General features: G+C 40.8%; 2 protein-coding genes across 4 annotated transcripts in view; both read right to left on the reverse strand.

The window, feature by feature from the left end:
* Positions 1-12,918, reverse strand: part of LOC120561827 (ankyrin repeat and IBR domain-containing protein 1-like) — a 42,103-nt gene extending 29,185 nt beyond the window's left edge. Inside the window, exons 1-6 of one of the 2 annotated variants that reach the window (XM_039805111.1) lie at positions 10,877-10,956; positions 10,051-10,306; positions 8,080-8,384; positions 6,303-6,485; positions 5,722-5,839; positions 1,164-1,372 (exon numbers count right to left, since the gene is read on the reverse strand). In XM_039805111.1, coding sequence (XP_039661045.1) covers positions 1,164-1,372; positions 5,722-5,839; positions 6,303-6,485; positions 8,080-8,384; positions 10,051-10,306; positions 10,877-10,945 — 1,140 coding nt within the window. In that variant the 5' untranslated portion in view covers positions 10,946-10,956. Of the gene's footprint in view, positions 1-1,163; positions 1,373-5,721; positions 5,840-6,302; positions 6,486-8,079; positions 8,385-10,050; positions 10,307-10,876; positions 10,957-12,742 lie in introns of those variants that run through there. The other variant, XM_039805110.1, reaches the window with a different exon arrangement.
* An 836-nt stretch (positions 12,919-13,754) lies between these two features.
* LOC120561599 (eomesodermin-like) lies at positions 13,755-20,044 on the reverse strand. Of its 2 annotated transcripts, none has more exons than XM_039804741.1 (7): positions 19,800-20,044; positions 17,697-18,392; positions 17,316-17,470; positions 16,887-17,008; positions 16,297-16,449; positions 15,386-15,447; positions 13,755-15,081 (listed from the first exon to the last, which is right to left on the reverse strand). In XM_039804741.1, the coding sequence occupies exons 2-7, from the start codon at positions 18,218-18,220 to the stop codon at positions 14,253-14,255; spliced, it is 1,845 nt and encodes a 614-aa protein (XP_039660675.1). In that variant the 5' UTR covers positions 18,221-18,392; positions 19,800-20,044; the 3' UTR covers positions 13,755-14,252. The 2 variants fall into 2 exon arrangements, with proteins under 2 accessions (XP_039660675.1, XP_039660676.1); XM_039804742.1 differs by having other exon boundaries at positions 13,755-15,033; positions 19,800-20,043.
* Between the last annotated feature and the right edge of the window lie 6,838 nt (positions 20,045-26,882).

Below are 26,882 nucleotides of genomic sequence, written 5' to 3' on the forward strand. Positions count from 1 at the left end.
GGTTTGATTACTAATTCCTTAATGTTTGACACAGAAGCATTAGAATGCTATAGAATGTTCTTACTGCCTATTTTTATTGTCCCACTCATCAACTCTTTTTTTTTTTTTAAGAATTCTAATATTCTCTCATGTTCAAAGCTTACACCATAATTAACAAACCACTTCTTCTCCTATGAGCAGAGTTAGTCCTGCTTGTGTTTATGTTTATTGGGAGACCAGTGGCATGAATACTAATGATCGCAAGCAATATTACATGCTGGAAAATAATGCAACATTATGCAGAGAGACAGGTTTGGCGGTGAAAATGTAAAGAATTCAGCAGAAACACTTCAGAAAATCAGTGGCACCGTAGGGACTGGCTTTAAATAAACAATGGTGTACAGTTGTTAAGGGTACACTGCCAGATGCTATTAGTCTGTGCGCTTCCATGCTAGCTTTTAAACAGGTTTCATGCTTCTTGCAGTCAGCACGGTCGGGGTGGACGCCGCGCATGGACGCCACGCATGGTCGCCCGCGAACTGTCTGGTCGTTCATACTAATTGCAGTCAGAGCAGCGGTCAGCAGAGCAGCGGTCAGCAGAGTAGCGGTCAGCAGAGCAGCGGTCAGAGCGTCTCCAAGAACGACTTCTTCTCTTCAGTAGCCATTGCATCATTGCAACGCGGAGTACACATTGTTACAAAATCTTGGGTGCACGGCTTGGCACTCAGACCCTCTGCGCACAGTTGCCCAGGCCACAGTTCCATATCACTGCTGCATATTACCGCTGCATATCACCGCTGCATATCACTGCGCGTTTTATTCTTTTGCTGTTGTAGGAGCTTCTTGGCCTGGAAAATACGCTTCTCCCTGAGGCTGCTCTTCTTGTGGTTTAATTTCATCTGATGGCTCTCCACTGATAAGTACAGTTAAATGATACATAAACAAATTTCTCATCGGCATGTACCAAATTTGCAACTGTCATTTAAAGTTTTTTTCAACTTTTTCAACCTCAAAATGTATGAAAACCGAAAGATGGCGTTTGAAGGCATTTGTGTAAATTATTTTTGGTAAAACGCTGACTCCCACCAGTTCAATGAGAATTGTGGGGCTTAGCACCAATCTCAGTTGTTTCCTCATCCTCTTATTCTATTAATTTAGCTAACATTGGTGAAAGGGGACCTCACCAGAGAAGACTCCACATCGGCAGGCATGAGGCTGACTTGGTCTGGGGAGGTGATGGAGGAGTGGGTGGTGCGTGGCGTACGAGGCGAGGGCAAGGTGTCCCAGGCATTGTAGCCACTTGGAGGTGGGTTGGGCATCTGTACCCCTGAACGTTGGCAGCATTCCTCCGCATTGCTCATCCAGGCCTCTAAGAGCTTCTCTCTGTCCCAATCTAATGCAAAAAATTAAAGATAATTAAAAAGAGAGAAATGCTAATGCATAAAACCAAACAGAGAATAATAATCTAAGTAAATGAGAAACCTAATGAGCACATGACAATGAGGCATGAAGAAAGAGTTCGGATGACAGTCAAAAATGTAATTTAAACAGAAAGGGGAAAATGGAAATTACTACATCAATGTAGTAAAAGCCCAGAGCTTATAAAATAGGCTGGGACATTGAGTTTAAATAGCCAGTTAAGTTGGCATTTTGAAGAAACAAAAGCTCATAACAACACTGTATTTTAATAACACAGACCCACGTGATAAGCAAAACTGACCAAGCCCAGTCACAATCTAGAATCACTTAGTTGTTCACAAGAACATAAAAAAAACAAGTGTATTTTGTGATCATATTTTATAAATATTCAGGAATGTAGGCCTGGATAAACATCAAAGACAACATATGACAGAATTCCCATTCAACCTGATAAAACAAGACTTGTCTTTTTCTGTCCATCCTGTCATATGTTTGTAAGAATTGGAAATCAAAATGCTGAATCCACCAAAGCCCACACAAATCCCACTCCAGTGGCAATAACACCACATAAGCCTTTTAAAGATCCAACATAGACCTGCTGCCATCTGGTTTTCTGTTTTAGAATAGCTGTCCAATCTCACATTAGTACAAAAACAGGTCAGAGAGCTTTTCAGTATAAATATTGAATGACTTGTGGACTGTGCCTGAGTCCAAATTTTCTCTGACGAAAAAGCCCCTTCTAAAATCAGGAACATGACCGGATCAACTGTGCAATTAGGCCATTATCAGCCTCGAGACACATTTCACCACCAATCAAATGCCTCAAACTCTAAATGGCCTCGTCTAGATAATGAATATTGCAATTCCCCCCATTTCCATTCAATTAAAACTCATCAATGAGTATGACTCTATCTTCCAGCTTTTGGCCATTAAAAGGAGTCGGAAATTAAAAGTCTTCACATTTGGTCTTATAAATCAAAAATTTGCAGGGAAATACAAATTGTCAAAAGCACAGACAGATTGACAGGCGGGCAGCTCAACAGGAAAGCACCAAGAATTGTGATGATAACATTTAAAAAGACTAATATGGAAATGTAAAAGTTAGAAAGTATAGTGTGTTAAAGTTGTCACAAGAAAGTAATGATAAATAAGTCCAAAAACCTTTCTCATGGAGATTAACAAGAACTCTAAAATGTTCCATCCCCATTAAACAGACAGACATCCTTCCCATGATAGAGGTGAATAAAAATAGCAAGAATCTGTGGTCACTCTCTCCCCTAAGCGCTTACAAGTATGTCTAATATGTAGCACACACAGCTCAACAGCTGGCCAAGATGAGAATCAACCCAAACTGTGACACATTTTTTGAAGTCCTCTACTGACATAATCTAAGAAAAGTTCAATTAAATTAAGTGGTAATGCTTTTCAAAGGCTTCAAATCAAATAACTTTGTTTTAAACATCTGAAGCTCTTCATATCCATTATCTAAGGTAGGTTAAGCGAAGCAAGATTGAGATTTGGTGGCTTAAGCACTTAAGCATGAGTGGAGTAATTCTGGGAAAATGACAGATGTCTGTGGGCATGAAGAATGTGGCAAAATGAAATCAATTCATTCTTCTCAGAATAAAAGGCTTTCACTGATTTAGCCTATTGGTAAAATATAATATAATAATAATAATAATAATAATAATAATTTACAAAGTGCTGTACAGTAAAAACAATAAATTCAAAACAAAATCCATAATTAAAATATAAATGAAATAAAATAGTTAAATTCAACAATAAATACAACAATATTAGAAATAAATATAACAGTTATGAAAACAATAAGTGATTTAATAAAAAAAGATTTAAAAGAAGCCACTGAGTTTGCCTGCCTGAGATCACCAAGCAGGGAGTTCCACAGCTTTCTCCACATAGGTCTCATGGATGCATGTCGTTAGGTATATTGATTTGATGACCTGTGTGCATATTGTCTGTTTGTGAATGTGGATGTTACACGTTTAACTTGGCTTTTACCTTGAGCTACCGTTACTTTACACACCAATAGATTTAATAAGGAAACTAAAATTGTACACGCTGTGACGCTCTAGACTCTAATCTCATACTTTATATTCCTTCATAAAATCTACACTGCAAAGACAAACCATCTGCTTGAAAGTAAACCATTAAAATTACCTTTAACTAACATTACTTAACCTTAATTTCAGTATGCCATTACTTATTTGTGATGGGTAGAAATTAAGCTACCTATTTAGCATCTATTCAGAAATATAAGTTTACATGTAATGCTAACAAGTCAATTCACTTGCAGTGGTGTATGATGTACATTAGCTCATGTGAGCTGCATTCCACTGCACACTATTGTTTCTAGTAAGAACAGAATGGAAGAAAATAAAGTCCTGAAATAAACAATGTGGAAGATACAACTCTTCACCCCATGGTATTGCAAACTTATGTTTGTAACTGCAATAAGTGGCCTCATTTTCTTTCTTTTTTTTTTTATGTACCAGTGTTTTTCTTCAAATATTTTGTGGAAAGGACTAGCCCACTCAAATAGCATTTAGAGCATGTGACAATGACACTCTCCACCTAGAGCAACATAAGTCGAACACAAAGGTTGTTCACATAGTACCCCTTCCAGGAAATCACTGGAGTGCAGCATGAAGTTCATATGAGATACTCTAATCCTAATACAAATAAAAGTATAAGACACATTAAATAAGATATTTTTTTTTTAGTGTCGCAACCACCACGCGCGAGTATAAATAGTTACAGCGCTCCCATGACGTCACACTGGCGTTCGACAGGTTGGCTGCGGCGAGTATACCCCACGTTTTAGTCCTGTTGGTGTTGTTTCTCCTACAACTCCGGCAGTGGCCATGATGTCTCGGAAAGTGCAGCTAGCCTACACTGTGTCTTTAGCTGCAGACTGTTACACGTCCTGGTGGTGAAATACATCCTTTAAGCCAGCTACTAGCTAACTGTAGGATAACGTGACCTGCTGCCAAGTGTAATGTTAACTAGCGTCATGTTAAGTGATGGTTCTGTTGCCTGTAACATCCGTTTCGGAGCACCAGATAGCCGCGCAGGCATTTAAGTGGCACCGAAATGAAGCACTGAAATCTGCGTTGTCATTTGGTCCATTAGATCCCGGTCGTTTAGAAACCAGTGCCATATTGCCAGCGGGTTACGGTACCCAACCCTAGACAGTGTAGATGCCAGTGTTGCCACAGTTACTTTGAAAAAGTAACTTAGTTACTTTACAGATTACTTGATTTTAAAAGTAATTTAGTTACTTTGCAGATTACTTGATTTTAAAAGTAACGAAGTTAGATTACAAGTTACTTTATTAGTTACATTCAGCAACTGCCGACAACACCCCTACAACCTCAACATAAAAATGACAACCGGTTTACTGTGAGGCAGCTCGGCATTGCCAGTAGTGGGGATCTGGTTTATTATGGCACGAAAGAGAGCGATTCAACCGTGTTTAAGGGCAGCGTTTCCTCTACAACATACTGCCCGACCAACTTCTTCAACTCTCCCACACTTACTGGTTTTTCACCGAAGTCCAGCTTTTGTTGTTTGTTTGGTGGTGGGGGACCTCCTCTCTGCTTCGCACCACCTGCTGGGACTTGCTCTGTAAGTTTGACGGCAGTGCTGCAACTCCAAATGTTTCTTCAAATTTGACGTAGTGTTTTTGTAGCTAGATAGCACTTTGTCACCACCAGCACAGAGTGTACAACGAACCTTAATATTGCCGTCTTGAGCTGACACAAACTCAAAATAGTGACTGTATTTCCAGCTAGAAAACGCGCATCTCTCTCCCTCCATTGTTGTTTACGTTGTGCGCGCGCGGGTACACGTGAACTGTCCACAAGCTGAAAACGCGTGACCTGTCCTCATGCTGAAAACGTGACTTGTCGCATACGTGACTTCACTCCCCGAGACGCAAGAAGAAAGCAAAAATATATTTTTTTACTAAGGAAAATGACAAAAATAGTAACGCACAGTGACTTGGATAAGTAACTTTAATCTGATTACTGGTTTGGAAATAGTAACGCGTTAGATTACTCGTTACTGAAAAAAGTGGTCAGATTAGAGTAACGCGTTACGTGGCATCACTGGTAGATGCACACAGGGAACACGGTGAGACGGAGAAAAGGATAAGACATGCAACAATGTTCCCTGGCCAGAATCAAAACTGGGATGTTGCAGATATACTATATTTGTTTTAACCACTAGGCTACCAGGTCGCTGCCAACCATTTTTAAAGGCCAAGCAGATACTCTGTGTGTGTGTGTGTTTTTTTTATAGTACCATGGGCACGCAGCAATGCCTCTGCAGTGAAGAGAGGGGCCTGCAGCATGTCGGCTGTTTCCACTATCAGCATGTCCTTCAGCCTCCGTAGGTCCTGAAGCCGCAGGCCCTCATACAGCTAGAGAGGAGAGGTATGACAGAGGAAAGGACAGAGACGAGAGAAGAGGAAAGGAAGATAATGACGAGGAAAATAAGAGAGGAAGGAATGAAGGATGGTAGGGATGCAAAAAAGAAGACAGGTTGGCAGAGAAAAGTAATGAAAGAGCAGAGGGAGCAACAGAAGGTGTGATCAGGGGATGAGGGGGAGGGAAGGGAAAAGAATGAGAGTGGGAGCAGAAAGAAAGATTGGGATGAAGAGAATAGTAGTATTTAAAGCAAATCATAAATAGACAATTAGCTTACTCAAAAGAGTTTTGTCTAAAACAGCAATAAAATGGACAAAAACTGTTAACTGCCATTAGATTGTTTAACAGTTTGTGACTATGTAGAAGTTTGGTATTGGTAATGTTGTAAGTGACACCAGTTGAGGGTGACAAACTAAAAGCTGTATTCCCTCTGCCTTTTAGTATCTTATTCTGTACCTCTCTTCGGTCAAGGGCTGCGTACTCTGCCTCTATACTCTCTGCCTCGGGGGCAAGAGAGAAGACCATCTGCGACTCCAGGCACAGGGCCAACTCCTTGTGGTGCTGCTTCTCTGCACAGTCACATGGAGTCTCGCGGTCCTCGTTCTCCGCAAACAGGTCCGCTTCTCTCTGCACCAGGAACTGAGCAAGTTGAAACAAAAAGAAAATGGGGCAAATTCTATACGCAGGTGCATGCACTAAGGTTTACTGGCTTGTATATGAAGTTTGAAACATCTTAAATGACAAAAACAGTGGAGTACCAGTAACTATGTGGTAGTAATTGAGGGAAAGGCTACACCATTATGGCAGAAATGCTAAACCCAAGTATTTTGAGCTCTACTGTGATCACAATTATGACTCACTATTTTCCAGTTTCAGGACCTTTACGTGGATTGCACTTCAATTAAGTGTTGTTTTTTATTAACAACGGCAATGGCTGAGGGCCCTTTAGGAAAATGTAATGACTTGTTCTGTCAAGTATAGACTCACATTGCCAGACCTTCCTCCTCAGCGCTGCAGAGGAGGGTCTGGCTAGTTCACACAGCATTCTGGGATGGGAAAAAATTGTGCTCTGGTTTATTGCCATTTCTTTCAACCAATCACAATCGTCATGGGCGGCGCTAAGTGGAGGATGCAATAACGGTGCTTCTGCAAAATAGCCTCGGGAAGGAACTTGTTTTGGTCGAACGTGCTCGTTCAAAAGTTGTTTTAGTCGTGCGACAGAAAACTCAGATTGGACAGATAGTCTAGCTAGCTGTCACTATTTACCCTGCAGAGATCTGAGGAGCAGTTAACCATAGTCTCGTAAATCGAGTTTAGAATGCCAACACAAAGTAAGCGGAAGGTGAGGGACATCCAGACGAAAATGAGGGATGTCCGACGGATCTCCCGGCGGCACCGGAGTAATCCCTTAAATGAATCTTCATTGATATAGACTATGTCAAGTATGATGTAATTTCAGCTTCCAAAACATTAGTTCAATTTATTCTTGTCCACTTTGCCTTTTGCTAAATTTTCCGAAGTTTTATTGTAGGTTTCTCTCTATCACACCAGACCTGCCTGCCTCCCAACTTTGACATGTTGTTTTACATATGGTGCAAATTGCATTTTGCTGTATATGTCAATTCACAGTTTAAGGGGGAAATTTAAGAAAGAAAAATTCAACAGTTAAAAATTATATAATTATGAATCATAGAAACAAAATTGGTCTCCAAAAACTAAAACTCCGGTCTTTACAAAGGCAGATATTGAGACACACACAGTGATAGCTTAACGCGACTTAATGTGACCTTTGTACGTGATTCATCCTGCCCCAGGGATTAATAAAGATGATGTGTGTTGCACAACATCTTCCCAAAACTCTGCATGCAAAAGGGACTGGTCTAACTTAATATAATGAATGGGGGAAAAATATATATATATATATATATATATATATATATATATATATATATATATATATATATATATATATATATATATATATATATATATATATAAAAGCCACTATTATACAAATATTCATAGAACAAAAGGGCAGACATTGAATAATTTGTGTTAACATCAGGGTTACTCTGGCCCCTTTTATCTTCATTCCACTCAAATTTCTCCCTGTCTTAGTGAGGCTCTTCCATTTATATCTATGGAGCCTTTGACCTATACCTAAAATGTCATTCTTCAGGAAATTTTACATTAGCCCATACTGAAAAATGCCCACAGGACTTTGGAATCTCACCTCAACACAAGTCTTCATGCCTGAGGCAGCAGCATAGTGCAGGCAGGTGTTTTTCTTGTTGTCAGTGGCATTGATATCAGCGATCTCATACTCTCCATGGTCCAGCTTTGCTCCGGTCCATGCCAGAATGATTTGTAGACATTCAGCCCTACGCTGCTTGTCTTCATATGGCCGTGAGAGCCGGGGTTGCAGTGCCCCCTCTAAGGTCAGGATCCGGGGCCCCATGCAGAGAAGGTGCAGAGATGTCTCATTGTGCACATTACGCTTGTTAGGATTCCCATCTTTGCTTAGGAGAAAAGACCTAAAAGGGTGAAAATAACAAATATCACTTATTTCTGTTATGCTTAGTTGATTCTACTTTTAGTGTATTCTAGAGCCGTTTAAGTAGTGTACTTCACAATTGTGTAAAGGCTGCCTTTCTCCCTTTTCACTAGGCCCTGTTCCCAAAATTAACAATGTTTTGTGTCTGCTTAATCCTTAATTTTTAGTATGTTTTATTTTATTTGATAAATTATCATTTGATCTGTGTAAAATAACATAGAACTGTTTGGTTTACGGGGACATGGGGTCCTTCTCACTTCTCTTATTTATATTGCATTGCCGGCTCCTCCACTTGCTTCCCTTACTCGCGTCTTACACGCAGAAGAGACGCGAGGAAACGAGGAAATGTGTTTAGAGGGGTAAGACGTCCTTTCCTCTGAAGCGTCACATGAATTTGTCAGCTGTATGGGCGGAGTTAGCAACGGCTTTCAGCTGCACGGCTTCCGGGAAGGATGCTCTCGTGTATTGTGCTCCTCTGTCCTCTAGGTAGAAATTAGAGCTTTGAGACGGCCTTCATGAAAGAAGGGACAGAATCCCTTCCGATTCAGCCCAGGACTGAGGAGATATCAAATAAGGGACATGGGATGTACCCATAGTATTTTTGCTATGTTTCTGCCTTAATGTGATCACCAGCGCAATTAAGAAGAGTGCCTGCAGGTTTGCCTGCTTATGTCCTTTCGACACGTAGGGGCTGGGCACTCCTAAGGTGTACAACAATGGGTAAGATAGTTCTGCAGCAATTGACATTTGTATATAACATGGGGTGCTTATTGTTGTGGGTACACACACACACACACACACATATATTTGTTTGTGCCCTTTATTTGAGTATTTTTTGTTGTTGTTTTGTTAATAAACACACCAGTTTTTGCACTTCTTACGCTCCCTGTCCAGCTTCCTCAAAACGCCCCACCACCTCATCGGCCTTGGCATGAGGTGCTGGTTCAACAACAATATTTGAAATAAAATCTAGAGAACTACACATTGCACCTCAGCTAAATTATTATCCAAATTAGTTAATTAGTTTGAGTCTCAGAATTGTGGTGCGGCATTCATCTATCCAGTCGTATATTTTGCTTACACTTGACTTTGCTGTTAACTTCTGACATGTTAAAACCCACCAAGCATTTTTAATGAGGTAGGCATCCAAAGTTGAACTAGCATCCTATAAGCGGAGAAACGATAGGGCCTGAGAGGAGTAAAGACAAACACATGCAAGGTTGGTAGCTTGTGGGGTGGGAAGCTCTTGGAGCCCCATCCTATTCCATCCCAGCATGTTGCATTCCTGAGAGCTTCTAACAGATGGCTATGTGGAGAGACAGATGGGACAGAGACGTATAGAGACAAAACAGGAAAAATGTTCTCTTACGATGCAGCAATACAGTAATAGATGGGACCAGCTGAGCAACAGAATGCTAAAAAAAATAAGAGAAGTGTTCAAAGGACACTTGATATCTGAGCGTGTGCCACGTAATAAATACAAATAATATTGTAATGAATTAATAAACTGCAGCATATCAAACATCTAGAGCACAACAAATTAGTCCCTCATCTATCAACCCTAGCTAGATATCCATTTTCTCATCAATGACGCTCAAATGTACATTCAGTTTGCTGCAAGTTAGATTTATCTGGACCATATCCTGACGTGTACGTGAGTCGGCGCGTAAAGTGCTGGCGCATGCAAAGTGTAGTTGTGCTGGTAGGACTCTCCGTATGTAGAGTTGGGATCCAGAGCCTCCTTGAACTGCGGGTTGCTCTCATACAGTTGGCATGCCAGCACCTCATCCCCATTGATGACAGCCTTTCGGAACTTGGTCGCTGTGTTCCCCATCTCTTCCCCTACCGTAGGTTCAAGCTCTGACTTAGTCGTCTTCAATCTGTTCAAGTCCAATAGGCCAGCATACTGATTGTCCAAAAGAAAAGAAGAAAAACAGGAGTTTAATTCCTTTATGGCTGTGTCCGAGTCCAACAAGGCCTTGTCAACTGAAAAATGGTGAGTATTAATCACTTCCCCTGCCTCTGAATCACAAGGCCGAGAGTTGCATCTCCAAGGTTGCTCAGACTGCTCTGCTACAAGCCCCTCTGTCAGCATTACCACGGCACTGTAAACCACCTCCTTGTGTTGCTCTTTTTATTTTTTGTTTGGAATAACTAAACATAGTGCCAACAAAGCTCACACAGAGAAAAGGACAAGACTTCCTCTGGCATCACCAGGAGCTTCCGCCTCTCCGTGCCAATGCTGCCCATCCCACTGAGGCCAGGACTCATTGTGAAGCGAGATATCCTCAACTAAAGAACAACATGCAGCGAGTCAGCATTTCGCTTCCACCAGAGCACCATATGGCCGTCACTGTTTTGGGCAATGTAATGCTTTTTTGGTGAGCTAAAGCACAAATCAACAGATAATATCACCTCCTTCAGCACAATATAGTCTACTTCATGATACTAAAATGAATTCATACTGAGTTCTTACCACCATACAAATCCGTCTGCACAATAATGCCTTGGTGTAGGTGTAGCAAAATTTGGGACCTGATGACATCTGTGTCCCTCCTGTTAAAATCCGTAGCGCCCCCAAAGCAAAACTAGGGTTAGGGATAAGGGTTTGGTTCAGGTTTAGGTAGGGAGACAGATATTGAGGGGTCACAGATTTCAGTGCAAAATATACACCTTATGTAAACAAAAAATGCATCCAGGAAACCTAACTCAACAATGCCACAATGACAAAGGAAATGCAAAGCAAATTTTTACATTTCTTTTTTCCAGGACAATTGATCAGTTTCCGTAGCTTATGTAAACAATGTCAAGACTGTACACTGTGTGTGTGTGTGTGTGTGTGTGTGTGTGTGTGTGTGTGTGTGTGTGTGTGTGTGTGTGTGTGTGTCACAGATTGGAATGAAGAAGGGACCTATAACTTTTTTCCAGGAAACGTAATACTCACTGTAATTTGAAATTTGAATTGAGATACTAATAAGTGTTTCTAGTTCAGCAGCACCACAAACTACATCCTCCAAAAATATAATAAAGTTAAATCGACATCTCTTTAAAACAGCTTTAACCAAAACGGAACATTCTAACCTTCATGAAGGTACTGCATAGAGTACCTACATGTAATAAACAGGCAACTGAGTATATATCTTTAACGTAAGTAAGTTTAGTAACGTTATGAGGTGCTCGCATGTTACAATCAAGTATAGGAGCAGATACCCATTTAGTGTAAAATATGGCCATAATTTCCTATTCTCATGTTTCAACTTTTGATAAAGATTGGTGAGAGAAACCCTCTACGAAAACATCCAACGTAGAATGGAGGTAAGGGGAACAGAGGCTGGACCAGAGTGGGTTGGGGCTCCTCCTCACCCTCTGTAACAGATTTTTTTCATAAGTCAGTTTACATGCATTGATTGATCATTTGTTCTTTATTCAGCCAACCTAAATAAGTACTTCTTTAAATGTGTTTTGCTATTTTTAGGATAGGACATTATCTACAGCCACCCTTGCAATAGGACCCTGTATATTCAAATAAAATTAACACATAACTTACACACAGTAAAACGTTAGCAAATTATACAGAGGACGGCACAAGTAAACTTTCCTTACATCACTAATCTGTGTCAAGCTTGTGCCATGTGAGGAGGACAGATACCATCATAATCACACAGAGGGCAACACTAACAGAAAATGTCCCACCTTGGTGAACACTTGTAAACAACTGATCTGATCTTTGAACTGTTATACAACCTCAAAGATGGTAACACATTATACTTGATACGGTTAACGTTCCTATCCGAATGTGTAACTAATTAACATATCTGACACTCCTCTATGACAGCGCCAACCAACATCTAACTAACGTTATAGCTATCTAACAGCGGCAGCTAAGGATATTAAAATGTAACAGTTCGTCTGCGTAGCTTGCCACTTGTCACTAAACTCCTTCATGCAGGCCTTTCCCCATGCTGTGTGGTGTTTACCATTTTCGCTAGCTCAAACCAACGGCAGTGTGTTTTGTTATTGACCAAACAGTCCGTCATAACGCTTTGTTACATTTCTGGTTAATGAAAACATTCCCCAGCCAACTGACCTTAGATAACGTTAGCTGCAAACCAATCCGTTTGTTGAACGTGCTAGTGCTAATCACAATACACAATACTCCTTGCTAGCTGGATGTTATTCAAAAGCATAAAAACATCATGACGCTAGCATCTGCGTTGGCTAACGTCAGTGCATAACGTTACGCTATCGGATCAGCTAGCAAGCTAACCGTGCTACTAGCCAACTCAGCAAGCACAGTTTATAAACTCAGAGTAAACAATGAGTAACAAGTATTCCGACTTACACATATGGTACATCTTGCCGTTGTAGACCAGATCTTGTGAATAAACTGGCACTCGCTAGCACAATAACCAGAAGATTTTCTTGTTAGTGAGGCAAACCATAAATAATGTGTGCACAGAGGAGTGGTGTTGCTCCTGTCAACTCTTCGTTGACTCTGCTCTGCTCGCAGCAGTGGCTGATAGACGGGTTGCCAGGTTTCAGCACAAACCCCCAAACACTCGGAGAAAGAAATCAGTTGCGCTCCTTTTTTTCTCTGAGACTAAACAATAAAATACACACATTGACGCTATAAATTTACTTTTGCATCCTTACGTCACGATTTTGCAATATACTGGACTCATGACATGAAATGACCAACTAGGCTAAGTTTGTTTATTTTTTTTATTTTTGAAGTCCACTGGGTTACTTCCTGTTTATCGCAACGGCTTAGCATCATATTTGGAGTGCAATATGACGGACATGCAACTTTATCTAACGTGTGTCAAATATACAGGTTCCCATGGACAGAAAAGACATGGGATTCTTCAAAATGAAATATAAAGTGGAAAACATCGGCTGTAGTGTAAGGGTCTAAGCAAGATACAATGCAAATGTAGCCTAATTCCATTTTAATGTCAGATGTAGGCCTACATTGTCCATCTCAACTCAACAGTCTGATTGATTTGGTAGCTGTGAGTACAATAAAATGCCACAAGAGTGCGACAGAGTCCACGAAAACAAATTGTGCTGTTAGATGAAATGAAGTTGCAACATTTGTGTCAGTCCAATATGGGTTAGCTCAATTCAAGTGGTTTTACCCCCACACTCCTGCGTATTAGGTGGTTCCTATGAGTAATGAACCAATTATAATGTATATAATCATCAAATATACCTTGTGAGCAGAAATCTTTAACTGGTGCATTCCTTTATCAAACAAATGCAATATTAAATGTTCCCATTAGCCCATCATATGTAAAGTAAGCTGTATTTAAACAGGGACAAAGGTGTCTTAACTTGAAATAACCACTCAGATATTCAATAAAACACATGCCTTTTATTATCAAAATTCTGAACATTGCAATGAAGGTATATACAGCATATTATCGACACATTTATGAGTGCACATATTTCATATCAACAGGCCTTTAATAAATACTCTGTAAACACATAACCTCAGTGTAAAGGCATATACAGCAAATTAAATGCTTTGGCACTTTCAAACTTCATATTCAGAGTTTCATAAATGGGGCTGTGAAAAAAAACATATAGTCCAGTTCATGAGAACAGATGGACTAAATACAGAATAGATGAAATAAGCCAACAACATCTCAGGAATGTGAATGTGTTTAAGTGTCCTTGGTATTTCCTTTGTAACCACAAAGGGAAGAAACAAAACAATGATCACCACATTTAATACCACCAAGACAAACTCTGAGTGTGCCCATAACAACAAAAGATAAACAAAAAAACATATGCATGGCAAATGAAGAACAACCAAAATGAGAGACAAAACATTTCAGAGATAAAAAAAATTAAGGGTTTGTGTAAAAGGAATAGTACGCTGCCATGCCTTTGGATGAGGGTGCTTCTTTGATATAGGGGCTACTGTTGGTGGCAGCAGAGGCCAAGTCCTCACACTTGATGTCAGAGTCCTCTGTGCTGGGACCAGTGAGAGATAAACGCCTCCGTTTGCAGGCTGTGGAAAATGAATGAGCGTTGTCTAAGGACAGAGCTGATGGCTGTGTCTCTGTCCAGGGGGAGATTAGGCTTCCACTGCCGTTAACCTCCTCTTCTATCTGTGGTTTAACTTTGTTTGAGTCCTCTGAGAAGCCAGTGGTGGGACTGGGCCTGGGAGACCAAGGCAGGCTGGGAGTAATCTTTCTCTGGTATGCTGCTCTGGACCCCCACCCTGCAGACATGGTGGGGAAAGGAGAGTCTGGGTAGTAGCTGAGAGCGTGGGATGTTTGCATGGACAGGGATTTGATACCATAAGGCAGCAGGGAGCTTGAGTATTCCCCCTCATAGGGTGTCAGATCTAGTTTGCTGGTGGTGCTAGTGCCGTTTCCCCCTTGCTGCATGGAGGTAACAAACCACCTCTGCGAAGCTCCGTCTTCTGTCTGAGGCGAGAGGAGGCTGTTAGTCTGCGGCACTGCTCTCTCACTGTTATAGAAGCGATTCTGAGGAAGGTTGTTGACAAATTGGTCCTGAAAGAGGGGCTGCATGGTGTAGCGGGCCCCGGGGACAATCTGGTGGGCACGAGGAGAGTCGGTCGGAGACGGTGTGAGTCGGTCATGCTCTTGAGCTGTGTACATCCTGGAAAATACATGTACGTATGAACTTGAGGTCAAGGAAGAGCAGTGTCTGGGTGAAAAAAATCATGGTGTAAAAAAAACATCTTTGAAAATGAGTTGGCACACACACATATGAAACAGCATATCTTAAATTGGTAAATAACAAATTACAACACAGTTGACTCCATAAAACATATAATCTGATATATATATATATATATATATATATATATATATATATATATATATATATATATATATAGATAGATATATATATATATAGATAGATATATATATACGTGTTGTAAATTTTTTATATTTATACTCAGTTCATAACTGGTGAGAAATGTGTGACAATAAAGTAAAATACTCACGAATCATAATTATCTCTGAATCCTTTGGCAAAGGGGTTGTGATCAATTTTCAGCTGCGTAATCTAAAACAAAGCAAATAAAGAATAAGCTTCATATTGATATGTTACGATAAAGAAGGAAAAAAAATGTAAAGAAACATCATGCAGTTGAATGCCTATTACCTACTAACCACTTGCATGTCAAACTATACAAATAGCAGGTAGATAATTAACACTTAAAAACTGCTGCATGCATGTCCACTGAATGAGTTTCAATGAATAGAAATAACAAATGGATCAAGACAAGATGCATTTTCTACTTACAAGGTAGGTATATTATGAGTACAACAGTCTATCAGTGGTGGAAGAAGTACTCAGATCCTTTACTTAAGTAAAAGTACTAATACCACACTGCAAAAATACTGTTATAAGTAAAAGTTCTGCACTGAAAATGCTACTTAAGTAAAATAATGTAAGTTTCATCAGGAAAATGTACTTAAAGTATTAAAAGTAAAAAAAACTCAATGCAGAAAAATCCTCACTTTTTAGAAACTGGTTCGATCCAAACAGTTCTGTCAATCAACTAAGTGTTTAATTGGCTAATAATTTAAGCTGGACTTGTAGGCCATTATATTGTTGGGTAGTTTAATTTATAATAAACGTCCTATTTCATAAACTGCATGTGTTTTGTATTTTATTTTTTGTAAACAAGCTGTCAGATTAATGTAGTGGAGTAAAAGTACTATATTTCTCTCTGAAATGTAGTGGAGCAGAAAGTGGCATGAAAAGAAAAGTCTCAAGTACCTTAAATTTGTTCTTAAGTACAGTACTTGAGTAAATGTACTTAGTTACATTCCAGCATTGCAATCTATAGTTTAAAAAACACCTGGTGGCACAAGAGAAGCATATGGAGGCATGTTTCATCATGCTTACATCAGTGTTCTGGTAGGCAGTCACAGCTATGAACTGGTTCTCTGGAAAGGTGAAGCTCTGAGTCTTCACGTCACTGTCCTCCACCCCGTCCTCCGTCACCTCCACGATGTGCAGCCTGGGCTGGTACTTATGCAGCGATTGCAGGACAATCATCTGCGTAATAACATGGTCAAATCCGTTAAATCGTTGGTTCATTTTTAAAAGTAGGCTACGCGATAAATGATTTTCTAAAACGTGCAATGTGTGCAAAAAGATCATTTGGTTTGTTCTAATGACGCAAATGAATTTCCTTCCAAAAAATGTTTTTATTTTTTTATTTTAAATAAAAAAGTTTCAATTACCGAATTATGCTGGTATGATTTACGTATATGCTCAAACTTGTAAATGGTGCGCTTTACCTTTATTATTTATCAGGGTAAATATTTTACTATAGCCTAGGCTATATTACAATATGATACATGACAGTATGTCAATGCAACAAAACATATGGTGACATTCGAATAGGCTACAAATTATTTAAAGCTTCAATGAGTGGCGTTAGTTATAGCTATTGTTTAGCCTGTATTTATGTATGTATTAGTTTGGCATACCTGCGAGGTATTGTGACCGGTTCCTTTGTTGTTCGTGAGTTTCAGTTTGCTGAAGGAGATTTCTTGTCTCATCCAGTGGGCCCCTGTGTTTGGAGACTCGGGATGGATGTAGACTTTGTTCCCTGAAATAAAGACATTCTCTAACATCAAACTCAATGCAATGCCAAGTAGGCTACACCAGCTACTTATTGGAAGAAGAAAAAAAGTTTAATATATTGCACACCTCTATTTCAAAAGGTATAGGCTATACACATAAACATAAGACTTAATTGTAACGAATATGCTAATTGTATTCTGGCAAATAGAACAAGTCTTTCCATGTCAGTTATTTCCATAGTTTTTTTTTTTTATTGTTTCTATGGTTATTTCCACATCGTAAGAAATGAAATGATAAAAATGTCAAATATCGTTCTGACGATGTTTCAGTACCTTGGCTGCTGTTGTCCGCCTTCCCGCAGGTGACCCACTTGCCACCTTGAAATCTCCAGTGGTTTGGATCCGCCAGCACCACCTCCACAAACACGCTGTAGTGCGCTGTCAGGCTCAGACCAGCTATGTTAAAACTGAGGAACGGGAACATCCGTCTGCAAACACAAAACCAAATGCACTATGATAGACGGCATTGGAATAGCTATAGCCTAAACTAGGTTTTATTGGATGACCGTGAAAATCAGATTTTTTTTCTCAGCAAATGAAATGTAGGCCTAATTCACGTGAACCGAGGCGAGTTAAATTATTTCCCATGAAAATCGCGATAGGCTAATTGTATCAAGGTTACTTCCTCTGTATCCTCTCCTCCTGCTGTCTCACCTGCCCTGCTTGGTGATGATCATCTCGGTCTGGTGCCGGTGGAACTTGAGCCACAGCGGCCGGTTGCAGAGGTATACCTGGGCCCTGACCCCCGGGCCGGCGGTGGGTAGAGTTAAGTTGCTCAGAGCCGACCCTGAGCCAGTGTAGGGCGGGTAGATGCAGCCGGGGCTCTGCCCGAGCTGGTATGCCGGGTTGAAGTGACTGCGGCCGGCTGCGGAGGGGGAAAACCCCGCGGGAGGCAACACGGAGCTCAAGTGGAGAGATGAGGGGTACCTGCCAGCGCTGGAAGGGGTGTAAACTGTCCCACTGGGGGTATACGGGAGAAAAGAGCAGGGACTCGGTGTTTCTGGGCTTTGTTTAGAAACTGTAGGAGGGATGTAGTAGCGGTCAGCATCCATCCCGTGCTCTGTGTACCTGCTGGCAGCAGTCGGATCGTCCCCACCAACAGCCGGAGACTTGCGCCTGTCATCCCCTGCTTCCTTCGTAGAAGAGAAGGTGCTGCTCTCCCCTTCACCGCCGAGCATGGCTGCCTTTCTTGTCTGATCAAATAGATAAGTTGCTTTATTTGATCCCAGCTGAGACTGCTCTTTTCTTCTTAGCCTATAGCCTACCCCTCAGGAATTAGGCCTACTGGTTTTTATGCCAGGTGTCTTCTGAGAAAAAACTTCTTCTGCAGCATCCACTGAAGTCTGAATTCTGGAGACAGAAACATAGTATGTTTAAGAGCTATAGTCTACATCTGCAGTCACTGGGCTACCTGATTCATCATCACTTGGAAGGCTACGAGTGCCAAGCTGGCAATCTGCGCGTAGGCTACACGAAAATACAGTGAGATGGGAAAGTGATCGTCATCATCGTATCAAAGCAAAACTCCGTGGGCGTATCAGGGTGTGGCTGAGAACTCTTTCAAAACTCGAAGTTCAGGTTTGGATAGAATCACAGGTGGTCAAGTCTTGAATAGTTGAAATGCATTGCCATCTTTTAAAAAGCAGTGACTTTACTGCCAACTTAAAAACAATTAATATGTGGCATTTAGGTGTTCTACCCTTTTTTTATTATTATTAGGCCTATTATTTTCTATGTTTTAAAAGCATATGCTAATTATTCCATACAATTCAGTGTAGCCTAATAAAAGAAGTTTTATTTAAATTCAAATTCACAAGGAGAAATATAAACGCGATGTGATTAAGGTCAGTAGCTCAGATAGGCTACAACCATGACACATTTGTAGGCTTACTAATACAACTGACCGGATCAGATATAAATGAGGTGAATTTGGAGGCCTAATATTGAAGAGGAATCGCTTCGAGGTACAGAGCCAATTTCTTGTAAATCATATGACAAACTGAAAAATAAAGCACTGATTCTTTTTGGGGGGGGAATAGCTTTGTGGTGTAAAACTGAAGTGAAAGCTCGCCCACGATTCTTTGGTGGCGTATTTTGAGATAATGTAATGTAAAACAAATGTTTCAGTAAAAACAAGTTGTGCTTTTCTTGCTTTTTATATTTATAAGGACTAACGAGATAACCCCACGTCTTAAAAAAAAAATGGTTATACGTGTAGCAATTCATTAATTTGTTGCTAATTCTTCTTCTTTGTGGGGAAAAAATAAAAATGTACAAATGTACTCACTTTATAAGTAATACACTGAATGCTGTTAATCCTATGTTATTATTCAGAGTTAATGAATTTGCATTCATTCAATTCTGGTGCGGATCTGTGTCCCAAAGGAATACCCGACGTGAAAAAGGGAAATAGCCAATTATTTTTCCGTTTGAAGAAACCTGTGATGTTTCCTAGAACAGACAGTCCGGTGTGACAAATGACAGCAAACAAATAGAAATACAAATAGGCTAAATATGTGAATAGACAAATAAAATGATTTAGTGTGGCTTGAATCCAGCTGTAAATAATTCCAAAGGCTAGATTAAATTGTAGTTGTTATCATGTAATTTTGAGGAGAGTAATGTTTTAATTTATCATTTATTACAATGTTGAATTAAGCAAATCTTTCATGTCATAATTTTCGTAATGTCATAAAAACGTAAACATTCAAATTGATATAGAGTGTAATAATATACAACTTAAATATATAAACTTACCAAGCGACTCTCCCTCCTGTTGCCTTTTGAAAATCAAGTTGAAGACGCAAGAGAAATAATTTCAGCTAAATGCAACATCAATGCGAAAAAATAACCTGCGAAGCTGAGCCCATACCAGCACAGGACATCATCATGTGTCTGGGCTAAGGAGAGAGTCAAAAGTAAAGCCAGCCATGTGGCGGAGGACTGATTAGCGTGGAGGCGCACTCCCGCTTTCACCGCTGCTCTCTCCGCGTGGCCGTGACGCACAGATAGCAGCCTATTATCAGATTCTCCTCCGATCTCCAGGGGAGGGGCATCACTCCCAGCCAAGGTGTAGCTGTAAGAGATAGGAGGCTCCCTAATCCATCCTCGAATTATTTCCATCCCATCATCCTCACAAAGGCATATCACCAGAATAGCAGTCCCATCAGGGCTTGGAGTGTGTCTGTGGGGGTCCAAAGTACAGAGTTTATGGTGACCTAATATTGTGCTTTATGTATATGACGTGTCATTGTCATTCCTAGAACACTCATGTCTACAAATGAAAAGCGTCCGGTTTTAACACAAAGAGCTAAAGACATGAATGTTCAGATTTCTGAAAGGCGGTGCCGATCTGGAGCTGGCCACAGGAGTATAGTCAACTTTTTCAAACTTTTAGCACAACATTAGCCTCAAAAAATGCATGAAATCAACAACATGAAAGTTGCTGCTAATTTCAATTTCAAGGTGAATCAGAGAGGTAGAGACTCGGCCATTGTAATACTTTACCTTCAGTAGCATGTTGTAGAAAATGTGTCAGACTGAAATGAGAACCTGGAGAGAAAATGTACCTCACTGACAATACAACTTAAAATATAAAAATAATAAACACACAATACTTTCATTTTCATGTCAATAGGTTCACAGATGGAACCTGTCATGATTGAAACTCAGCTGTATCACTGTCTTTGTAGTTATTAAAGACTAGTAAAAGATATACAAATCAATAGGATGCCCCGTATAAATGGAAATGGGTCTGAAGCGTGAGGAGCCCCAACCAGAGGAGCAGCCAAGGCATGAAAAGGAGATTTCAGTCATAAGAGAGTGCACTGCTACTGTGTGATTTCACCAAGGGCTGAAAAAAAACACTATATGAAGAAACATTTATGTTATCGCCTTTGACACTGACATAAAGAAACAAAATGCATTTTATTTTAAACATCTGTATGAGTAACAACTCACATATAAACTAGTTTTGTTTTTATTATTGACTGTTTTCTGTGGTTCACCACAATAAAAAGGTACAATGCTGATAATGAATGTTGCCACAATATACACATTTTGTCACAAAAGCACAAAGAATTCACATATCAGTTTGGCTCTTAAAGGGACCCATATCAGACAACCTTTCTGTTTTCTACTTCTTCATATCAAAGGAAACCAAATTCAGACCTTAAATGATGCTGCATTACTGTGTTAATGGGGCCCCCTTTTAACAGCTTTAAAGACCAGCTCTTCTCTCAAAACCAGACGATGCTCAGCTGCTGCGTACTTGGAGAGGAGTTTACATGACAATGACACTGAGAGGATTAATGAAGCAGGTCGCCACCTCTGAAATAAACACATTGCACATCAAACAAGACAAATCAACCTTTGGGTAAACTATTAGAACAGCAAACAGTCTAAAGCTAATGGGCCTCTGCTGATTGCACTGATAAACTTATTGAGGTGTCTGATTATTTCAGAAGTCATGAATATAGAGTAAGAATTCACAGATCTCGGTGTGCACATGCGGTTTCAGTGGTCCTAAATTTACTTTGAACTAGAAGCCTGTTTCCCTCATTTGACATACTTTTGTTGGTGCTGTTGTTCTTATGAATGTGACAAATGTTTATTCTCAAGTATCAATTTGAATGGGATTGAAATGCAAGCACATTAAACTCTCTGTCTCCCCCTCTAGCTTTCTTTTTCTTTATTTAGCAAACTACCCATTTGACACACAAACACATACAGTCACGTGCGTTGTGAGTCAGAAGTGAGAACATGTGGAGTGTTAAAAGTTTCTATTGCAGTTTCTATATAAGCTTGTATTTGGCCCGGTAGTACAGGGGTTCACACACTCACTGACACATTACGCATGTAAACATTTTCTGCATTCACCCTCCTTGAGAAATATCTTAGTGTCCCCCCCCCTCCACGTAAAAATGTGTTTTGTGTATTGGGACTTCCCTTGGATGGTTGAGCTTCACTGTGCAGAATGATGTGTGCAGTTTGACACTAGAAGGCTGTTATTACATGCATCTGCTAAAGAGGGAAATTTACTCTGTGCTCACCTTAAATCTGAATTTAACACTTGAAACTTAGTGCACATACTCCCTGTTCAGACCTGGCATTTACATGCCTCTTGGGTGATCTGATCACAAGTGGACAGCTCTAAGAATGTCACTTCACACCAGGCATTACCTCTCCACATGCGTCTTGAGTGACCACTTGTGATTGCATCTCACTTCATCAAGGAGATACCCCCAAATCCAGACTGGGTCTTTTCCTTGCCGTGTTCCAGGCAACCCAAATCTTAGATGTTTGACACACTTGTAATATATCTCTGTGGGCTTTTCAAAGATTTCAGACGTTGTACACAAAACAAGCTTACGTGATTTGAGAACGCTGTGCTTCCGCTTACGCAGAGGACTTCAGCTGAGTAGGCGGCCCTTCAATGTGGTCCAGGACACATTCACATACACACATAAAAGAATGTGGCCAGACCACCTCCAAATGTTGTCTGAGCGATCGGATCTCAATGCGTCTTGGGTGCGTTCACACTTATATTTAGATCCCCAAAGACAGAGCCCGAGGAGAGTGGATATTTCAGTCAAGCAGGAGACTTCTTGTGTATCGTAGTTTAACTTTGGAAATAAACAATATTTGCATATTCATACTTTCTGAAATTTTTTTGATAGTAGATTTAACTGAAGATTTTTAACAGGTTAATAAAAACATAGGCTATCAGACACAAATTACTATACAGTGCCTTAAAACATGTCTTAAGGGGATCTTTAAACCATACCTTCCAGCATTTTCAAGCAATTTTCCAGTTGCTTATTTACTATCGCTCTCTGTGATGATGAAAACATACAATTTCTAGCTTATATCAGTTTATCTCATTACCAAAAAATAACTGCTATACATCACATAATGCTGTTTGCTTATCATGTATGGGCAGCCTGTCTGTATAATGGCCTCACCCCTCTCTCTGTCACGCTCGATGAGCAGCTTCCCCTAGCTGTGCCTGCTTTTTGACACGTCTAAAGGGCTGTGTCTGACATCTTGCCATCCTGATGGTCACTCCTCCCGCAGTGCTCATGCCAGGCAGGAGGAAAAGCTGGTGACCTGGCCATCATCGTCCTGCCCTAGGCCACTGCCGCCCTGCTGGCAGCAGAAGGTCTGTTGGTCTGAAGCCACGGCAGGAACTCTGCCCGCCACAGCTTGTGATGTCACGACAGACATGCTTTCAGATCAGAGTTCTGATTGGCTTTGAGGGTATGCCTTTCTCATTTCCTGGGAAATGCCCTCTCAACAACTTACAGACATACAAAACCTAATTAATTGAATGTGATCTCAGCTTTCTGCCCTCATAGCTGATCAACTGCCTTCACAGATCATGCAGGAAACCAGAAAGGTAGAAGAAAAAACTTGCATCCTAATATAAACATTTGCAGCGTAATTAACATTTTTCACAATTCATTTTTGACTCCATTTTGTTAATTAATTACCAGTGCATAAAGAACAGACTTAATTAAGTTGTTTGAGTGTAATTATGTACTATGAAACATACAATTGTATATATAGCAAAATAATGTACATATCACTGCATTTCTTTGATAAATGACTGATATAACAAATACCACTGGGATACTTATTCCACAATCAAATAGTCACCAATGAGAGCTTTTACAGCAGGGCTTCAAATGGCAGAAGGTGAAGGCCTCTAGGGACCCACTTCCTTGTCTCTCTCTCCCCCCCCCCCGCTACGCTTACATTTATGGTTTGGTCCTACATCCTGTTAAGAGTAGCAGCAGGAGCGGACCATCACATTTGGTGCTCAGCGTGGGGGCGGTTGGTGAGCTGTCATGTTCCAGCTATCCCATGGAGATACACTTCTGCCTCTCCGCGAAGATTTGGTGTTTTCTCATTTGCATTTGCTAATGAGATCCTGTTGCATGACTTTATACTGGAAGGCTATCTCTCTGAATATCTCTTTACAAATACAGCAGGCGTATAAATCCTATTCATTTAACCTTTATCAACCAATTAGTCCCATTGAGATTAAGGATGTCTTTATCAGGAGAGATCTGGCAGAGAGCAGCATTATGGTAATAACAGTAAACTTGTAGATATTTGTAAGTGTAAGTGTAAGTTTTGGATTCTCAAATCTGATGTAACACCACATTGGCATTCTAAGCTATCACCTATATGGTGAGTACTACTAGCGGAGCAACAGTTGTAACAACTTCACAGTGATACTGTAAAAGCTCTTATGCTGGTATTCAACAGAGGCAAAGGACGGGTTTATGCTATCATGGGGTCCCAACCTAGACCAGTCTTTCAAATTTGTTCAAACCAGAAGTACAACACTGCTTTTTTTTTTTGCTACAAGAGAGCATACCATTTCACTGATGATCAAGTGTCTGAGCCCACCCCTGCCAGTTCACCCTGATCACAACTTCACACAAGAGACTCATCTTCCTAGAAGCTTTCATCAGCCAAGACCCATGACTCCCAAAATCACTTATCTAAAGGAAAGTTGCAAAAGTCTCGGGCCAGTAGCAATTAGGGCCCGTTTAGAGCACTTCCTCGTTATCACCCAATCTGTACTGTAAAAAGTTCCTGCCCACCAATCTGCCAGTGTCAGCAGCCTACCCTCCCCAGCCCTGCAGTGAAAGTTTGCCGTTATGCCGGCTTTATTTACACAGAACCAAGCAAAGACAGCATAATGCCGCCCCAGTGTGTCATTTTACATAGCATGTCAGCATTCTGTGATCAAAGAGGCATGACGTGTAAAGGCCCTGACACACCAACCCGATTATGGCGAGGTCAGTGACTCGAGTCTGTTCGGTGTGTTCCGTGCCGTCGTCAGTCGGAGGAGCCGTCGGCCTTCATTTGGGCCGATTTGACATCGGAAGGCGGGCAGTTGGACTCAATGACCAATCTGATTGGTGGAGAGCTAACCCGGAAATGACGAGCGGGATGAGCATGACTAGGGTCTCTCAAAATTGGACGGAAATCTTTTAAACTGACCTTTGTCGATCTGTAATGAAGACAGATTCAGCAACTGCATGGCCTATTTGTCGCTTAAAATGTTTTCAGAAACATGTTTCGGTGAACTATTTTCGTAAAATACGAGATCGTATTCCAATCGAGCCGGCCATAATGGTCTGGCTTTGAAATTCCGGAGAAGCCAGACCCACTTGACGCGTTCGTCCAATCAGCTGCCGGTTTAAATGTTTTGGGTGACAATACAGATTAGTGCCGCCTACTGTTATGGAGACTTATTACGTCTTGCGCACGCGCAGAACGTACGCTCAAGTCAGCATTGCTTCGGTGTGTTCGAAGGCACTTTTTTGACCAACTCAGGGAGGCAGTCAGTCCGACTGCCTTTTCTGCCGAAGGTCGGCCGTGGGGTTGGTGTGTCAGAGCCTTAACACAACAGCATCGGCGTCTAGTGTGTGTGAGCCAGTCTGCACCATTAATAAACCATGCAAACCTGACTGGACCCAGTCCACCGGACCCAAAACCGCCAACTGTATGCATTATAGTAGTTTTGTCACTTTTCGACTTGCCTTTGGCTCAACTTGTGCATCGTAGTTGTCCTACCATGCCAGCTGTCCTTTTCACACAGATATCGGTTACGGCTCTTTGACTACCTCAGTTGCCGGTTTAAAGGCGCAACAACTCTGTCCCCCCATTCCGTCTTCGTAACTTTCACACAGATGGTGAGGTGGTGTAAAGGGCACAAATGTCCCGTCTTTATCGGGCTGAGTGAAAGGGGCTAGTGATTCATAGTAATACGAACACACCTGTTGAATTTTTTGATTGTGATTGGGAATTCCAATTACTTCTATTGCACCATCTGCTTCATTAGCATGAGGCTTCCAAGTGGTTTGATTTACCAACTTTCAACCAACAACTCAAAGTGCTCAAATCCTCCCTGTTGAAGAGCTGCTGAGCAAGCCATCTCTTATTTACGGTAGATGCTAGACCGAATCCAGTAGACGTGTCAACGTCACAGGACGGGCCTCGTGGCCCGCCTTATTCTGCCTCTGATTGGCTTACCCTGGTATTCTTACCCTAACCCTAACCAACCCCACTCCCCATGGCTATACCTAATTATGTCTACCATTCTAGCAGAGCCGATTTAGGATCTACCCATATTTACCACCGAAAGGCTGTTTTTTCTCTAGCTGACCTCTGACCTCACTGTGAAAGAAATCCCTACAGGCTTCAATTGAGCATCGCATTAAGACAATAATGTAGGCCTATATAGAAGGCCAACTGTTCACCCTCTCCCATCCTTGTCGTAGATTTAATATGTGATTCTGTCTCAATCAATATGATGTACCAATTCTCTAATTACACTTGGTTCTGACTATGCTTTTTCTTTGCTCAAACAGAACATAAATATTTCTTACATCTATATATTATTGACCCAGCAGCCACATAGCATCAATAGAATAGCCCAGCAATAGTAAAAGAACAAATACATTCTCTGTATTGTTTAAAAGAGTGTCCCTCTCTCCAGTGGGCTGGAAAGTACATTTTCTGCATTATGTCCTCTCTTTGAGCCGATAGGCAGGACCCTGAGCATGTTTTTCTCATATGGGGAATCTGCTGACTGTGGTATCACATTATGATTAACAATTTAACTATGATCCCCTTCTTTCCCATTGTTATTCCACAGATGACTGAGAGTAAGAGCGAAATGCCAGTGCCGGCACGCAGGCTTCATTAGATTCATTGATTGATTTATTGTTTTCCATGGTTGTAATCACTTCCCCCAAGGTAATTTGTAAGCTCTTTATGGTTCAGAGGTATAAGCCTGATAGTTAATTAATCGGCTTTGTT

Source organism: Perca fluviatilis, chromosome 7, assembly GCF_010015445.1.
Source record: "Perca fluviatilis chromosome 7, GENO_Pfluv_1.0, whole genome shotgun sequence".
In the NCBI taxonomy this organism is placed as follows: domain Eukaryota; kingdom Metazoa; phylum Chordata; class Actinopteri; order Perciformes; family Percidae; genus Perca; species Perca fluviatilis.

Bases quoted from the DNA above. Each gene is read 5' to 3' on its own strand.
- LOC120561599 (XM_039804741.1), bottom strand. From the start codon at position 18,220: ATGCTCGGCGGTGAAGGGGAGAGCAGCACCTTCTCTTCTACGAAGGAA. The intron at 15,448-16,296 runs GTAAGCATGATG...GCTTTGTTTTAG, and splicing joins CTGCCTACCAGAACACTGAT to ATTACGCAGCTGAAAATTGA. The intron at 15,082-15,385 runs GTGAGTATTTTA...TTTTTCACCCAG, and splicing joins TTCAGAGATAATTATGATTC to ACACTGCTCTTCCTTGACCT.